The 18,882-nt window shown below is 46.1% G+C and overlaps 1 protein-coding gene across 1 annotated transcript in view; it reads right to left on the reverse strand.

Moving 5' to 3' along the window:
- LOC111529157 (calpain-3) overlaps positions 1-18,882 on the reverse strand; it is a 51,643-nt gene that overhangs the window by 17,138 nt on the left and 15,623 nt on the right. Inside the window, exons 2-7 of the mRNA XM_023196003.2 lie at positions 9,651-9,720; positions 7,917-8,035; positions 6,003-6,136; positions 4,802-4,970; positions 3,818-3,961; positions 1,213-1,296 (exon numbers count right to left, since the gene is read on the reverse strand). Coding sequence (XP_023051771.2) covers positions 1,213-1,296; positions 3,818-3,961; positions 4,802-4,970; positions 6,003-6,136; positions 7,917-8,035; positions 9,651-9,720 — 720 coding nt within the window. The remainder of the gene's footprint in view (positions 1-1,212; positions 1,297-3,817; positions 3,962-4,801; positions 4,971-6,002; positions 6,137-7,916; positions 8,036-9,650; positions 9,721-18,882) is intronic.

Consider the following 18,882-nt stretch of genomic DNA (forward strand, 5'->3'; position numbering starts at 1 on the left):
CCTCTGCTGGCCAGGCGTGGTGGCTCACACCTGTAATCTCAGCACTTTGGGAGGCCGTGGCAGGCAGATCACAAGGTCAGGAGTTTGAGACCAGCCTGACCAACATGGAGAAGCACCCGTCTCTACTAAAAATACAAAAATTAGCTGGGCATGGTGGCACGCGCCTGTAATCCCAGCTATTCAGGAGGCTGAAGCAGGAGAATCGCTTGAATCCAGAAGGCGGACATTGCAGTGAGCCAAGATTGTGCCACTGCACTCCAGCCTGGGTGACAGAGTGAGCCTCCATCTCAAAGGAAAGAAAGAAAAGAGGAGAGAAAAGAGAAGAGAGAGAGAGAGAAAGACAGACAGACAGACAGACAGACAAAAGGCCCTGGCTGACTGAGGAACTACAAACAAGCAGACTTCCTCCGGTCTGCTACAATGGGCTGATGCAGGCAACTGCCCCTCTCAGCCCATCCTTCTGTACAGGGCACAACCTGCCCAACCGTGTGCAACAGGCCTTACAATGTTCCTGTCTCAGACACGGCCCAGGAAAGCCCAGAAGTCCCAGAAGGAGCAAAACAGAACAGTCAGGCTCTCGTATCCATGGCTTTGGCATATAACCAATCGTGGATCAAAAATATTCAAAAAAACAAAGAAAAAACAATAGAAAATAATACCAAAAAAAACCCCAGTGCAGTGTAACAACTATTTACATAGCATTTCCGTTGTGTTTGGTATCATAAGTAATCCAGAGACGATTTAAAGTATACGGGAGGATGTGCATAGGTTACATGCAAATACTACTCCATTTTATAGAAGAAACTTGAGCATCTGCAGATTTTGTTAACATTGGGGCTTCTGGAACCAGTCCCCGTGGCTACCCAGAGACAAATGTAGCTTTCTGAACATGAGAGAACAGGAAGCTCAAGAACACATGAAACCAACTTTGTAAAAGCAAAGTTAAGTGATATTTCAATTTGTTCATTGGAAATGTTGGAAAAATTGCCATCTTTAGCTCGAAAAGCAAAGCTACACAAACGATGCACCAACTGTGGCAGGATCCACCTTTACCAGTTTCACAGGCCCCTCTGTGTGGCTTGGACCTTGAACTGAATGTCCTGATCAGAGGCAAGCTCTGCAGACAGGGAAGGGGCCCCAACAGCTAAGTCCTGACTTCAGGAGGTTAACCCAGGAGGGTGCCCTTGCCCCACCAAGCCCCACCAGGCTCACCTCATCCAGCCCCGTGACAGAGTAGGCGTGACCTCTGACCAGCCCACAGGCCATTCTTGTCTCATACTGAACTGGAACAATTGTCTGTAAAGCAGTAACCAGAGAGCCCATTAGGGGCAGGGAAACAGAAGTTCTGCCACTTGGAGGCAAAGTTCATACTAGTTCATTTTCCGGGCTCTGTGAAGACACAGGCCACTCTGCTCGCTGAAAGTGTGCCTCATGACCACGAACAGACCTTCACTGGCTCTTTAACAGTGTCAAGAGACACAGCTCCAGACAAGCTGGTCTCCCTGAGAAGGCTCTGTCCTGACCATCAGAGAGCAATGTGGATGCTGGGATGTGGGGTGGGTAACAGCGTCCCTGCCCCTCCTTTCTGGATCCCTTAGTATCCTTCAAAGGAGGAAGGGGTAGAGTTGGAGGTTGCCCTGGGCTTCAGGATCCCCCTTCCCCTGAGGCCATCCAGGGTTGACTATTCCTGGAAGAGAAAGGGGTTGAGAAAAGGGGTTAGATGACACATAAGTCTAGCTTTTTCTTTTTTTCTTTTTCTTTTTGTTTTTTCAAGACAGAGTCTTGCTCTGTCGCCCAGGCTGGAATGCAGTGGCGCGATCTCGGCTCACTGCAACCTCCGCCTCCTGGGTTCAAACGATTTTCCTGCCTCAGTCTCCCGAGTAGCTGGGATTACAGGCACGTGCCACCATGCCCAGCTAATTTTTTGTATTTTTAGTAGAAACAGGGTTTCACCATATTAGCCAGGCTGGTCTCAAACTCCTGACCTCAGGTGATCCACCCGCCTCAGCCTCCCAAAGTGCTGGGATTACAGGCATGAGCCACCACGCCTGGCCAAATCTAGCCTTTTTCTTTACATCCCCTCACCTCCTCCACACCCACCTAAAACATAATATTCAAGAAATCAAGAGTCCCAGTGCCCAGGGAGAGAATTCTGAGAAGGCCCGAGGAGATCCCTGCTCAGACACGACCGTGCCTAAGGGGTAGCTCTTCCATTTGCAGAAATTTCCAAGCTGCAGCCATGGGGGATCCTTGGCAGAAGGGTAGGATCACTAAAGTCCCATGTGCCCTGGATAGGCTCTCTATGGCTTCCGTGTGCCGACTAACGTAACAGCTTTAAAATGAGTTTCCCAGAGCCTTGCTAGGCTGCAGAATTCCTAGAGCCTTTTTCAAGGTGAGGTATAGTATGGGTGGAGCCAGGGCTTTTGCCATCTCGGCCTCTCCCAGATCTCAGTCTCTTCCAGATCTCAGTCCTCATGATCCAGATCATGCTGAATGGACTGGGAGGGGTGGGAGACTCATTAATCCTTAGTTGTAGACCTGGGAAGCTGCTTGAAATGAGTCTTCTGTCATTACCTAAGCATATCATCCAACCCAGCAATTCTACTGCTGGGAATCTGTCCTATGGAAGTCACCATGGATGTATACAAAGATGTATCTATTGGAATGTTCATTACAGCATTTTAGAATAGTAGCAAAACAAAACAAAGAAAAAACACTCCACTTTCCAATAATAGGGTATCGGGTAAATAAATTATAACATATCTGCGTGTTTGAATATTGTGTAGCTACTAAAAAATGTTACAGGAGAATACTTTGGGCACATCAAGAATATCAAACTAGGCTAGGCGCAGTGGTTCACGCCTGTAATCCCAGCATTTTGGGAGGCTGAGGCAGGTGGATCACTTGAGGTCAGGAGTTCGAGACCATTCCAGCAGCCAACATGGTGAAACCCCGTCTCTACTAAAAATACAAAAATTAGCCAGGTGTGGTGGTGTGCACCTGTAATCCCAGCTATGTCGGGAGGCTGGGGCAGGAGAATTACTTTAACTTGGGCGGCAGAGGTTGCAGTGAGCCGAGATGGCACCACTGCGATCCAGCCTAGGCAATACAGCGAGACTTGGTCTCCAAAAAAAAAAAAAAAATCAAACTAACTGAAAAAAGCAGGCTGCAAAGAGGTACATACAGTATGAAAACATTTTAAAAATAAAAATATAGATTCAGTGTGTGCATAGAAAAATCCTGGAAGAACATACACTAGATGTTAAGAGTGGTTATCTTTACATGGGGAAAAATATAAGTGAAATTTTCTTCTGTGTTTTTCTGTATGGCTCAGTATTCTCCAGTGAGCAGGTATAACTTATGAAAGTACTAGAATATAAACTCTACAAGAGGGAGACCTTGCTTTTTCCACAAATACTGAAAGAGAGGAGAGAATCTGCTTTGCTAGAGGAGTGCCTGGAGCATAGTAGGAGCTCAAACATAAGTGCTGAATGAATAAACGAATACATTAGAAGAGGAAAAATATTTTAAAATAAATTAAGTCTCTCTGCTATTTCTGTCTGATAGTTCATTATAAGAGGAACTGCCTGGACCATAGAATATGCAGAAACTCCAGCAGAGATTCCCTCCAAAATCCTGGTTCTTGCATGTTCTTCAGGAACCTTGGCTGAGCAAGTTATTTCAACCCAGACCCTTGGGAGGTGCCAGGGGGGGTGTGTGGGTAAGGCCCTGGCTGCTGAGGGGAGTCTGACACTGGCAGGGCGGGGTCATGTGGGTTGGAGGGATGGTCAGTCCTGATAATCGGAGGCATACACACCCGGGTCGGTCTTTCAACTGAGCCTCTGGGGTCGAGGTCTGAGTCCCGGAACAGCGAGTTATCCATATTCCTCACCATCCGTGCAATCAGCTCTCCCATGTTCAGACCAGAAGGAGAGGTTCCATAGGTCATGTTCGTGCCATCCTGAGGCCCGACAGAGAGAGCAGGGAACAACCCAGGAGAGGGAGAGAACAAATACAGAAGGGTGGAAAGGGAAGGAGAGAGGAGGAAGAGATGGGACAGACAAAGGGAGAGAGGAGAGATCAACAGAGCACAAATGGAGGAAAGATGGAGAAAAATGATACAGGAAAAAAAAGTTCATCCATGCTGTTGTGTGCTAACTGATCTTCCAAGCTCCACCGGGCATGTTATGGAGAGAAAGGGGCAGGAATTCAGCTTGGACCCCATCCTCCCCGATGGAAACCACTAAGACTACAATAGCAATATACTGAGCCCCTCAGGGAAGACATGCCCCCTGAAGGAGGCCTGGCCACGGGTGGCCATCTCCCTACCCTTGGCTCCTGTCTCAGTTCACAGCATTTCTTTGCACTGAAAGGGGCTGCAGATTTAGCTTCTCCCAGGTAACAACACAAAGCCCACGTCCCAAGTGGGGGGTGTGGTGAAAGTGCAGTGACTGGGAGGCTTTCTTAGGGAAATGGTGGGCTCAGGTCCACAGCCAAGTATGTGGCCAACTTAATGGGAGCAGGATGAGACTGAGGAGCATCAGCAAGGGAGGCTTCCACTGACACAGGCCTCTGGACTGATTTCCACTGACATTCCAGAGCTTGAACTGTCCCTGACCAGTGTCTTTACTGAAAATCCCCAAGAAGCGTTCTCCCTTGAGAAATTCCCAGTCCTCAAAGTTGACAGCCAGTTCCTGCTTCCTCAAACAAAACATGCACTCTGTCTATGCTGCCCTTCATTGGGTAAAAGGCTTCCTGACACTTGGAGCTCCCTGCCCTGTGCCCCATACCCCAGACTTACATCAATGGAGCAGCCCATGAGGGAGCCTCTCTCGATGGCTTTCTTCATGATCTTGTACATGTCACTAGGAGCGTCCCTGATCTCAAAAAACTCTGTCACCCCTCCTGTGAAGTCCTCCATGGCCTCTGTGGTGTTCCCACCTTTCAGAGCTTCGTAGGAACCATGGAGCCTTAGAAAGAGGATGAAGACCAATTTGGGGTCACAGAGTTCTAGGAAACAAAGCCCAGGTACCACTGCCACCAGAACTTTACCTCTTGGATGCTGTGATGTTCTTTCATCAATTCCACATTAACCCTGAGAGCTAATGGGATGGAAACAATGATTCCCTTTCTTCATAAATGAAGAAACTGAGCTCAAGAGGCTAAGTGATCCACCCAAGACCACAGAGAGCCAGAGGCACTGGGATTGAAACCCAGCTATTCTCACTTCCTGAGAGCTATTTTCACTACATCCTGAACCTTGAGGAAGGGCTGCATTACAGTCATTAGCAGCCGCCGGTGTGGTGGCTCACACCGGCAATCCCAGCACTTCGGGAGGCCGAGGCTGGTGGATTGCATGAGCTCAAAGAGTTCGAGACCAGTCTGGGCAACATGGCAAAACCCTGTCTCTACAAAAATTAACTGGGCATGGTGATGCCTGCATGTAGTCCCAGCTACTTGGGAGGCTGAAGTGGGAGGAGCACCTTGAACCCAGGAGGTCAATGCTGCAGTGAGCCGTGACTGCACCACTGCACTCCAGCCTGCGTTACAGAGTGAGACCTTGTTTCAAAAAAATTTTTTAAATCCATTATTAGTATCTGGGGTGAGCTTTCGAGTTGAGAGACAACATGGTTTTATAAATCTGCTATAAGCACGTGAGGTTGAGCCAAGCAAGACCCTGGGATCTGAGCTCCAGAGATACAATGCTCTGATCCAAGACTTGCAATGCCACCATGGAGGCACAATGAAAGAACTCGCCTTGGTAAGCTAAAGCTAAAGGTCTTCTATGCAAATCTTCATTTCTACTCTTAAATTTAATGTTTTTAATTAGAGCTGTTGTTGCCTGGAACTGATCCCTAACTTTGGGTCACATTTGGACACCAATGCCCACACATATGCGTGTATAGAGGCACATGCCTCTTCCTGTGAGTGAGGCCTTGGCTGGATTTTACAAACCACTTTCTCACCTCTAGTCCCATCTCACATTCTAAAGCGTTGCTTACTTAGCATAAGCTTTCTCCAGCAGAGCGCTCCAGAACTCATTGCGGTGGTTGGACTTGGTGAAAACCAGTTGATTGTTGTACGTTGGCAGGCAGTCATCAATAACTACGTCCACCCACTCTCCATAGCGCCAGAACTGCATAGAAGCGTCAAGCACAGAGTCACATACTCAAATTACTGTTAGGAAATGTGTCCTTCCTCCACATTCCTCAGGGGGTTCTTGGATCCCAAAGCAGCATCATTTCCTAAACTCTGCATCGGGGTGCCTGTTCATCCTATACTGGTTTGGGGTGTGTGAATCTGTCTCTAACTGGACTGTGTGCTTTTCGAGGGCTGGAAGTGAGTTACATAATACACTTCATGTCTTCCACAGAGTTTAGCCCTGTAATGGGTATAGTGGGTGCTCCCTGAGTGTCTTAGGATGTAAGATTTTCATTCTCCTGCTCAGCAGGTCTGGGGCAGGGCCTGGGTGTCAGTACTCTCAGGTGCCCCCCACTGATTCAATGTGGCCAGGGTTGGGAACTATGCAGTGAAGGCACTGTACTGATTTAGGTTTTTTGTTTGTTTGTTTTTGACGGAGTCTCGCTCTGTCGCCCAGGCTGGAGTGCAGTGGCGCAATTTCGGCTCACTGCAAGCTCCGTCTCCTGGGTTCACGCCATTCTCCAGCCTCAGCCTCCCGAGTAGCTGGGACTACAGGCGCCCGCCACTATGCCCGGCTAATTTTTTGTATGTTTTTAGTAGAGACGGGGTTTCACCGCGTTAGCCAGGATGGTCTCGATCTCCTGACCTCGTGATCTGCTTGACTCGGCCTCCCAAAGTGCTGGGATTATAGGCTTGAGCCACCGCGCCCGGCCTTGATTTAGGTATTTCTTGATGCCAAACTGAAGAACAAGGATTGAAATGGAGGAACAAAGTGACCCAGAATCTATTCTAGCTGTAGCAGGAACATTGTCCAATCATTTCAAGTTTGGATGTTGCTCTTTTTTGAATGAATCAGTTTGAACTGAAAAGGGCCAAATGCAGTTTAGTCTCCTTTTCAATGGCACTTTCTCCCTCATCGAAAAGAGAACAGAAATCTATCTGATATTTGTGTTTAAGGCCCTTTAGATCTAAGACCCTTTAAATGTGCCATGTTCCCAAGGCAGCAGGAGGGGGAGTCTGAGCCTGGGGATAGACCTTTTCTAAGGCCTTCTGTGCTGAGATGCAAGATCAGCAGAGCAAGAACTGGTTATGTGGGTCATCCTGGGACATGAGGGAGCCTTTGAAGCTGGAGATAGGCTGACGCCCCAGAATCCCAGAACCTACGAGACCCTCACAGGTAGAACTCAGTTTGGTTCTGCTCTAGCACTAGCTCTATGCCAAGATGACTGGGACTCAGAAAACTTCCAGTAACTGGATGGATTCTAGAACCATCAGACTCAGTTCTAGGGCAAACAAGAAGCCTGATCCCCAGGTTAAGCAGACTCTTCTTCCAGGGCTTGGAAGAGAGGAGTGATAGCCTTGGTACCGCCATGCCTTAGAGAGGAAGAAGTACACAGGAGCCCTGGACAGGGGTTCCTGTACAACCTGAAGGGTCCTGTGGTGTCCCAGTGCTAATACCTTAGGGACCCACTTGAGAAGGGCTGCAGGCAGTAACAGCAGCCAGACAGCTGCAAAGACAAAAATAGACCCACAGTAAACAGGATGTCTTCCTGCCTTTCTGGGACATAGTGGAAGGTGGTGGGGGAGGGATTAGGGATCCAGAGATAAGCAACTGCTTCCTCCCAGGCTTGAAGCCTTAAGGGGGTCCATGCCCACTGTTGCTGCTAGGGGTAGATGGGTGGAAAGTTTCCTCCAGCTTCTGGGAAGTCAAGGCCAGGAGACCAGCGGTGGGTGGCCTGCAGCTGACCCTCTTAACTACACTCTCATTACCTCACCTGGAAGTGGAAGATCCCTGCGTAGTTTTCGATGAAACTTTGATCATGTGGTATGACTCGGAAAAGAAGGTGCTGGTTCAGGGTCAGGCAGGCAATGGCCGCGAGAAACCAACAGTCCCCTGTAGGCAGACACAGGGCACAGATCGTGAGCAGTCCTTCTCCTCCTGGGAAGAAAAAGCCCCAGTCCCAGCCAGCCACTCCACTTCCCTGAACAGGAACTCCCTTGGTGCCCACTGTCCTACCTCCAGATCTGACCTTACAGAGGTGTCAACCCAGGGAAGGAGAATTGGACAGGAATTCCTTGACAATATGATCAACAGGTAACTTACTCCCTGTGACTAGACATTTCCCTCAAGGCTGCAGGCAGTTCCTCCAACTGCAGTATAAACTCACTTCCTTTTTAGGACTCAATGGAGACAGAGCAGTAGGTGATCATAACCGGGCTGTTGTTCCTAACACCTGTAGGAAATCCACCCTGCCCTGTGCCTTTGCAATGTGAGTCCAATTCCTCTTCTGACCTCAGCGAAGACTAAGCATCAGAGAACCATCCGCCAAGATGATTTGTACTGGAAGGAAGGCCAGGTAGGCAGCTGCCCTGGAACCGGTCTATAGGGGGCAGTGAGACATTGCTGGCAACGGAATGAGACCGGGACATTTTCTTATCTCTCGAGTTCTTTTGTGACAGAGTACTGTATGTAGTTGGAGGTAACACTTTGCTCTGTGTGTGTGTGCGTGCATGTATGTGTAATAGGGGGTGTACCTGGTCATAGAGCTGCCTTCTAAGGAGGATGGGTTAAGTGAAATGCAACTGAGAGTGTGCAGGGGAGACGAGAGCTGCCTGCAGCCACCCTCCCTGCCCTCCTTGGAAGCAGCCAGTCTTTCCTTGGAAAGAGTATATTGGTTTGAAGGTCCCAGATTGTTATGTCCAGTGCTCTGCAGGAAGCCTTCCCCCAGGTACAGGAACCCAGATATTCATCTGATTTCTTCTCAGCCTCCCTTTCTGGAACGAAATAAGACAAATTCCTTTCATTTGGTCTTGGGTGTCCCTTTTCCTCAAATTTAAATTGTTTCTGTTGATGTTCTCTCCAATTTTACTTCACAGAGCTTGCTTATAGTCCACACCAAAGACAATACTTTCTGAACAAGAGGTCGAGAGAGAGGAAGATCAGATGGAGCAGCCAAGCTAACCAAAGAGAAAATTAGATGCTCATCTACATGGCGGATGCCACCTTTGTTGAAAGACTCCTTTAATATGGAGCTGTGCTGGGGCAATTTAAACAAGGGTTCCAGTTACAAGTGCTTTCCTTGGCGATGCCTTTTGTGTGTATCTAGAGTCTCCATGCCCAAGGGGCATGCTTGGTGCACAGTCACAGAGCTGTCTTCCAAGAAAGACGGGTACAGTGAAAAGCAGGGCTTTTGTCATGCTGAGTGGGGTATGTAAGTGTCCTTGATCTCAAGGATGCAGATACTTGTCCTTGATCTCAAGGATGCAGATATCTGCACAGGATGCAGATACCCCCTGTGGCGCATGGCAGAGTGCGAAGGAGGCATGGAGGAGGAAAGCAAGCCATCGCCAGCATGTAGATAAACGACCATAAAGCAACTGTTACAAAAAATCTTCCAAAAAGTTACTAGAAGCAAGAACAGATTGTCCCTTTACCTCCTGGAAAGGGATCACACCTTGTAATCACCCCTTGATCATCTGGCAGGATCTGACCTGAGGCACTTTCCTACCTAGATCTCCTTGACAGATGTCAGTTCTGTTGGCTCCATCAATGATAAATCGGGGATTCTCGCAAATTTCCTGTGAAACAAAAAGGAAATGACCAGGTAATAATAATTGTGTGTGTGTGTGTGTGTGTGTGTGTGTATGTGTATATATATATTTATTTTACTTTATTTTATTTTTTTCAGACAGAGTCTCACTCTGTCGCCAGGCTGGAGTGCAGTGGTGTGATCTTGGCTCACTGCAACCTCTGCCTCTGGGGTTCAAGTGATTCTCCTGCCTCAGCCTCCCGAGTAGCTGGGACTACAGGCATGCACCACCATGCCCAGCTAATTTTTGTATCTTTAGTAGAGATGGGGTTTCACCATGTTGACCAGGATGGTCTCCATCTCTTGACCTCGTGATCCACCCGCCTCGGCCTCCCAAAGTGCTGGGATTACATGTGTGAGCCACCGCACCTGGCCGCAGTAGCTATTATTTATTGAGTTCCACTATGTAGTGTTCCTGATAGTATTCCATTTGGCCCTGTGAAGGGAATACTATCATTCTTATTTTTCAGATAAGGAAACTGAGGCCCAGCGAGGTTAAGAAACTCGTGCAAAGACACACAGCTAGTAAGTGGCAGAAGCCAGAAGCATGTCTCCTTTTCATATTGTCCCATGCTGCTTCCCACACTGTCATACTATCTAAGTAAGGATGCACCTTGAGAGTTAGGGCAGTGTCGGCCGGGCATGGTGGCTCATGCCTGTAATCCTAGCACTTTGGGAGGTCAAGGCGGGTGGATCACTTGAGGTCAGGAGTTCAAGACCAACCTGGCCAACACAGTGAAACCCTGTCTCTACTAAAAATACACAAATCAGCCAGGCATGGTGACAGGTAATCTCAGCTACTCGGGAGGCTGAGACAGGAGAATCAAAATAATAATAATAATAATTAAAATAAATAAAATATAGATTCAGTGTTTTGTTTTGTTTTTGAGACAGAGTCTCACTGTGTCACCCAGGCTGGAGTGCAGTGGGCAATACAGGCTGGAGTGCCATCTCGGCTCACTGCAAACTCCGTCTCCCAGGTTCAAGCAATTCTCCTGCCTCAGCCTCCCGAGTAGCTGGGACTACAGATGTGTGCCACCATGCCTGGCTGGTTTTTGTATTCTTAGTAAAGACTTTTTTTTTTTTTTACGCCAGAAGCAATTGGAGCAGTATATTTAAGATGCTCAAGGAAAGAAAATGTGAACCAAGGATTTATATACAACATGACTTCTTTTATTCATTTCAAGAATAAGGGATGTGGGCAAACTGTTTCTAATACATTAGAATTCAGGGAATATTGTTCCCAGAAGCTCTTCCTGAGGAATATACTAAAGAATAACTTTCAGACAACCAGAAGGTTTAGGACATTAACATAAGGACTGGGAATAAGTAGTTAGTATATCGTTATTTGTAGATTTAAAACTACATGATGGCTGGGTGCAATGACTCACACCTGTAATCGCAGCAGTTTGGGAGTCCGAGGTGGGTGGATCATGAGGCCAGGAGTTCAAGACCAGCCTGGTCAACATGATGAAATCCCGTCTCTACTAAAAATACAAAAATTAGCCAGGCATGGTGGCTCATGCCTGTAGTACCAGCTACTCGGGAGGCTGAGGCAGCAGAATTGCCTGGACGCTGAGGTTGCAGTGAGCCAAGATCGCACCATTGCACTCCAGCCTGGGCTGGAGTGAGACTCTGTCAAAACAAACAAACAAACAAACAAAACAACAACAACAACAACAACAAAAGCCCAACACAGTACATGATGATTAAAGAGAGGATGTAAAGTATGTAATATATTGTCTATAGTGTTCGGGCAATGAATAACTATTTAAAACCATTTTAAATGAAAGGTGAAAGAAGAAAGCCTATGGAAAGACTAAACTGTTTTCAGGAATTATTTTGGTAATGATATTATTAATATTGTTATTCTGCAGCTTAATCAGACAAACAAAAGTAGAGGAAATTCATTGCCAGCAGACTTGCCATAAAGAAATGTTAAAAGAAGTTATTTAGGGAGAAGAAAAATGATACAGGTCAGAAACTTGGACCCACATAAAGAAAGGAAGAGCACTGGAGAGGAAATAAACGAAGATAAAATAAATTCTTAATTTAAAGGGTATCTTAGTTAAAATTATAATAAAAATAATGTGCTGGGCAATTATAGCATACAGATAAGTGAAACGAATGACAGTAATGTCATAAGCAAAGGAAGGAAGGAAATGGTAACACTTTGTTATAAAATACCCATACTACAAACTAAATGGTATAGAGTTATTTGAGGGTGGATTTAGTTGAAAACGTATATTGGAAACTCTAGCATGACCACTAGAATTGGAAAAAATAAATATAATTGATATACCAAGAGAGGAGATAAGGCCAGGTGCCGCAGGTTCACACCTGTAATCCCAGCACTTTGGGAGGCCAAGGTGGGCAGATTGCTTGAGCTCAGGAGTTTGAGACCAGCCTGGGCAACATGGCAAAACCCCGTCTTTTAAAACACACACACACACACACACACACACACACACACACACATAGTTGGTCATGGTGGCCTGCACCTGTAGTTTCAGCTACTCAGGAGGCTGAGATAGGAGGATCGCTTGAGCCCAGGAGGTGGAGGTTGCAGTGAGCCAAGATCATGCCACTGCACTCCAGCCTGGGTGACAGAGCCAGACCCTGTCTCAAAAAAAACAAAAACCAAAAAAACAAACAAGATGACAAAAACGAGGAGGTAAAAGGACAAAATATAAAACTTTCAGCTGGGTGCGGTGGCTCAGGCCTGTTATCCCAGCACTTTGGGAGGCTGAGGCGGGTGGATCAGGAGGTCAGGAGATCAAGACCATCCTGGCTAACACACTGAAACCCCGCCTCTACTAAAAAATACAAAAAAAAATTAGCCAGGTGTAGTGGCGGGTGCCTGTAATCCCAGCTACTCAGGAGGCTGAGGCAGGAGAATGGTGTGAACCCAGGAGGCGGAGCTTGCAGTAAGCCAAGATCGCACCACTGTGCTCTGGCCTGGGCGACAGAGCGAGACTCTGTCTCAAAAAAACAAAAAACAAAAAACAAAAAAAAACTTTCAGTTAAACCAGAGAAGCCAGAAAAAGGGGAGGGGACAAGAACAAATGCAATAAATAGAAATCAGTTACAAACATGTAGGTAAGTAATCTAACTATATTATAATCACTTACATATGAATGATCAAAATACACCAATTAAAAGACAAAGACTGTGAAAGTGATAAAAACAAGACTCAACTATATGTTGTCTGCAAGAAACTCACTTTACTGATTTATTTTTTTTAGACAGAGTTTCGCTCTTGTTGCCCAGGCTGGAGTGCAACGGCACAGTCTCCGCCTCTCAGTTTCACGCGATTCTCCTGCCTCAGCATCCTGAGTAGCTGCAATTACAAGCATGCGCCACCATGCTTGGCTAATTTTAGTAGAGATGGGGTTTCACCATGTTGGCCAGACTGGTCTCAAACTTCTGACCTCAGGTGATGTGCCCGCCTCAGCCTCCCAAAGTGCTGGGATTACAGGTGTAAGCCACCATCCCTGGCCAAAAAACCCACTTTAAATATAAAAACTCATACATAGGGAAGGATGTATCATGCTAACAATAACCAAAAGAAAGTTGGAGTCATTGTATTAATTTCAGAAACAGCAGACTTCAGAACAAGGACAATTATCAGAGATAAGGAGAGCATTACATATTGAACAGATCAATTGGTCAATTTTCCAAGAAGACATACAATCCTAAATGTGTGTGCACCTAACAAGAGTGTCAAAATACTTGAGGCAAAGAGTGATAGAACTGAAAGGAGAAATAGACAAATCCAATATTATAGTTGGTGATGTCAACACCCTCTTTCAGTAATTATAGATCAAGCAGGCAGGCAGAAAAGCAATACGGATATTGCTGACCTGAACAACACTATCAACCAACTAGATCAAATTGACATTAATAGAAGTCTACATCCAACAATAGCGGAATAAACCATTTTCTCAAACTCATATGCAACAAGTCAGTAAGATAGACCACATTCTGAGCCATAAAACACATCTTAACCAAATTTTTCTTTTATGAGATAGAGTCTCTCTCTGTCATCCAGGCTGGAGTACAGTGGTGTGATCTCAGCCCTCACTGCAACCTCTGCCTCCCAGTTCAAGTGATTTTCCTGCCTCAGCCTCCTGAGTAGCTGGGATTACAGATGTGTGCCACCACGCCTGGCTAATTTTTGTATTTTTAGTACAGACGGGGTTTCACCATGTTGGTCAGGCTGGTCTCGAACTCCTGACCTCGTGATCCACCTGCCTCGGCCTCCCAAAATGCTAAGATTACAGGGGTGCACCACTGCATCCGGCAATCAATTTAAAAGAATAGAAAGCATAAATGTCTTCACAGACCACAGTAGAATGATACTTGAAATCAATAACAAAAAGATAGTTGAAAAATCCCAAATTATTTGGAAACTAAACAATACAGTTCTAAATAACACATGGGCCAAAGAAGAAATGTCAAAAGTGATTTGTTTTTCTAAGACCACCAGAGTGGGCACAAAAGAACCAGCGAGTAGGCAAGGCTAAAAGCAAAACTGCAAATTTATTCTTTGGTCATCTAGCTTCAGGGACCGGAGCTGGGGGTGGGGGTGTGGAGTTTCTAATACAGTCCCGACAAGAGTGGGGGCTGAGAAAGCCCTCTTGGTCTCCTCGGATTGACATCACCTGGTGCATGCCTGATTAACCTGCACCTTCCCGGGCGTCAGCTGCATTCTCGCACACATGGGAAGAGTTGGTGGTGAAGAAGAACCCGGAAGTGCACCATCCTGCCTCCGTTCGTCCAAACAGTCCAAACTTTTATTGATAATAGCGATAAAGGGGCGCTGTGGTCTGTCTGGCTACTTCCTGCTGTTAAGGGGCGTCGTTAAGGTCGGGGCCCATGGTTGGTATTTGGACGCACGGATGAAGAATAAAATAAGGCACAGTATTAGTATAGGAATGAGGAATGGAAGCATTTGTTGGAATATGGGCAAAACCCAGAAGGAAGGTCCTGGCAAGGTTGGGGAGTATGAGATAGTTAAGAAAATTTAGTAGGTTTGAGGCGAGTAGGGGAAAGCCAAACTGATTTCCACTGATTGCTTTCGGTAGGGGCCCTTTTAAGCTGGGAATGAGGAATGAGTGCACAAAGTAGTTGTTGGCCAGGCAGCAATTAAGGAGTGGAGTTTTTCGTGGAGTGGATGGCTTTCCCCTTACTCCTACTACAGAGATATTGGATGGAAGGCTAGGTCCAGAGAAGGACGGCAAAACAGAATAGGTAGCCTCACTGTTGATTAAAAAATTAATTGTCTTACCCTCTACCAGGAGAGTTACCCAGGGCTCGGCGAGGGTGATGGGGGTCCCCGAGTCTCGGCACCTTCAGTTGTCATCGTCCAGATGTAGGAGCTGGAAGGAGCTCCCAGGATCCTGGGAAAGGGGGTCACGTGGAGACGCAGCACCTGTTCTCAGGGTGGGGCAATCAGACTTCCAGTGTCCTCCCCGCTGGCAAGCAGGACAGGGGGTTGCTGGTGGACGAAGGTTAGGACATTCACTGGCCTAATGTCCTGATGCCTTGCACTTATAGCAAGGCTGTGTTGGGGCTCGGGGACCCTGCGGACACCTGTTGGCATAGTGTCCTGCCTTGCCGCACTTATAGCAGGCTCCTTTTGTGGCCTTGGAGTCTGCGGAGTATGTGCTCTCTGGTCTGGGGTTACGACTGGGCTGTAAAGCCGCTGCTAGGAGCTGTAACTTCTGTTTGAGGCGAGCCTGCCATCTCCTCTCTGGAGTTATAGACCTTAAAGGCTAATTTAACTAGGTCTTGTATTGGTGTCTGAGGACCATCCTCTACCTTTTGAAGTTTTTTACGAATGTCAGGAGCTGACTGAGAAATGAAATAAGACACCAAAATGGTGGCCCCTGTGGGGGAGGCTGGATCTAACCGGGTATACTGGGTTAGAACCTCAGTCAGTTTAGGGTAGAGGTTAGGATAACCTGGAGGTCATGCCAAGTTAAGTCATAGGCCTGACAAAGGTGTCTAAATTCCTTTATGTATATGGTAGGATTAGCTGAGAAATCACCTAAACGCTTCTCAATTTTGGAAAGATTGGCCAATGAAAAAGGGACATGTACTCTGACTACCCCCTCCGCCCCAGCCACCTCTCACAAAGGTGCTAACACTGTAGGAGGGTGTGGGCAGAGATAGGGGACTCAAGACAGCCAGTTGGGGGCCCCGAAGGAGGCACGGGACCGAGTGGATTACTAGTAGACAAAGGAGGAGGAAGAAGGAGTCTGGATGGGGGGAGGAGGAGGAGTCTGGGCAGGAAGGGAGGGGGTGGAGAGAAGGAGGAGTATAGGGAGGAGAGCTTAAGGCCCAAAAGCCTTGTATGTAATTAATTTCGGACCACTTGCCTAGCCGCTGGCAGAAATTGCTGAGGTCCATCACACCACAGTGGAAAGGAAAATTAACCGCTTCCTCCTAAGGTCTTGTTCGAGCTGTAAGGTTTTTAAATTGGCTAGGAGGCACCCTAAGGGGGTGCTCTTTAGAAATTTGGACTGGGGGGGGTTTCCCGTTTGTCTCCTCTTTACTTACACAATGGACACAATGGAAATGGAAGTGGATCTCTGCCTGGCTTCAAAGCGTCCTTTGGAACCAGCAGAGACAGACTGGAGGCTCATGGAGCCAAAGTGGAGATTACCTTCAGGCGGACGTCTCCGTCCTGAACAGGTCTCCCAAGCCACTTGGTGGCTCAAAATGGACCTCGGACCTGCGCAGGATTTTGGCTGAGGGAGGTAAAGAGGAGACAAGGGCACTTACCCCAGAGAGGCCGTGAGAGTGAGGGAAGCGGGTCTCAGGTCCTGGTCCGTCTGCGGTGTGGAAGCAGGAGGAGGTTCCTCAATCCCTAGAGGCCTGAGGAGGGGTCTCCTCCCGGGTCTTCGGCACCAACTGATTTGTTTTTCTAAGACCACCAGAGTGGGCACAAAAGAACCAGCGAGTAGGCAAGGCTAAAAGCAAAACTGCAAATTTATTCTTTGGTCATCTAGCTTCAGGGACCGGAGCTGGGGGTGGGGGTGTGGAGTTTCTAATACAGTCCCGACAAGAGTGGGGGCTGAGAAAGCCCTCTTGGTCTCCTCGGATTGACATCACCTGGTGCATGCCTGATTAACCTGCACCTTCCCGGGCGTCAGCTGCATTCTCGCACACATGGGAAGAGTTGGTGGTGAAGAAGAACCCGGAAGTGCACCATCCTGCCTCCATTCGTCCAAACAAAAAGAATTTACAAAATATTTTCAACTAAGTGAAAATAAAAATATAACATCAAAATTTGTGGGATGCAACAAAAGAATGTTTAAAGAGAAAGTTATTGCATTAAATGCATAAGTTAGAAAAGAAAGAAAAGAAAAATCAATAAGCAATATTCTACCTTAGGACACTAAAGAAGAGATATGTAAGCCTAAAGCAAGCAGAAGAAAAGAAATAATAAAAAATCAGAGCAGAAATAAATGAAATAAAAAACAAGAAAACAATAGAAAGTCAATGAAAACAAAAATAGTCCTCTGGAAAGATCAATAGAATTGATAAACCTCTAGCCATGCTAAACAAGAAAAATGGAAAACACAAATTACTAATATCAAAAATGAATGACAGGTTATCACTTGTGGGAGTTGAGTCAGGCTGGTGGGAAAAATTTTAAGATGAATTTATAGGATACGAACACAAACCCTCGGGGAAGGCCTAGAGGTTTGCATAGTGTTTGGCTGAAGGCAGCCGAATCCACTTAATAACTTAGGGCATAGATACATAGGAATGTAGAGGAGTTTATCTAAAGAGCTTGTTTACTCATGTGGTCCTAAAACTAACCTTTGATCACTCACGGCAGGAGAGCTCCCCGCCGCCCCGCCCCCGTAGGGGCAACCAGATTAATTACCCAAAACTGTGCTAAATAAATGCCCGCAGGGCCAGCTAGTCAGGGCCTTGGCTGCTGACTGTTTACAGCACCTTCCTTAGTGTCTGTGAGCGGCTTGGACCCCTGGCTGCTCTTTCACTAAATATCGGTGTCTTGGTATGTTATTCATCTGTCGTGGGAGCTGGGGTCTACAGGACTCCTGCAATCATTACTGAACTTTTGGACATGAAAGGGATAATAAAGGAATATATGGATAGCTCCGTGCCCACAAATTTGATAACAGGTGAAACTGACAAAGTTCTTGAATGATAAAAACTACCAAAATTCATTTGAGGAGGATTAAATAATCTGAATAGTGCTATACCTATCAAGAATACTGAGTCAATAACTAATAACCCTCCAAAAAACAAGGCACCAGAATCAGATGGTTTCACTAGTGAATTCTACCAAATATTCAAGGAAGAAATAATATGAATTTTCCACACTATGTTCCATAAAATAGAAACATAGGGAACACTTCCTAACTCATTCTATCAGGCCAGCATTATCCTAATATGAAGCCAGAAAAAGATACTGTAATAAAGGAAAACTACAGACCAATATCTGTTATGAACATACAAGCAAAATCCTCAACGAAACATGAGCAACTCAAATACAACAATGTATAAACAGACACCATGACCAAGTGGGACTTATTTGAGGTACAAGATTTGTGCAACATTCAAAAATCAGTTAATGTAATTTACCACATCAGCAGGCTAAGAAGAGCAATCATATAACCATATTAATTGATGGAGAAAATGTCCTTGACAAAATCTGACACCCATTCACGATTTTAAAAAAACCTCTCAGCTAACTAGGAAGAGAGGAGAATGTCCTCAACTTGGTAACGATCATCTGCTTTCAAAAATAATAACAGCTAACTTCATACTTAAGGGTGAGAAACTAGATGCTTTCCCCTTAAGACTGGGAACAAAGCAAGATGTCCCCTTGTACCACTCCTATTCAGTGGAAGTCCTAGCTGATTCAACAAGATAAGAAAAAGAAATGAAAGATATAAATATTGGAAACAACAAAAAAAAAACTATCTTTATTTACAGATGACACGATTGTCTATGTAGAAAATTCCAAACAAATGACCCCAAAAAATCCACTGGGAACTAGTAAGTGAATATAACTCAGTTGCAAGATTCCAAGTTAGTATATAAATACCAATTAGTTTTCTATATACCAGCAATGAACAACTGGAATTCGAAATTTAAAAAATTCCTT

This window comes from Piliocolobus tephrosceles, unplaced genomic scaffold (assembly GCF_002776525.5).
Source record: "Piliocolobus tephrosceles isolate RC106 unplaced genomic scaffold, ASM277652v3 unscaffolded_108, whole genome shotgun sequence".
Lineage (NCBI taxonomy): Eukaryota > Metazoa > Chordata > Mammalia > Primates > Cercopithecidae > Piliocolobus > Piliocolobus tephrosceles.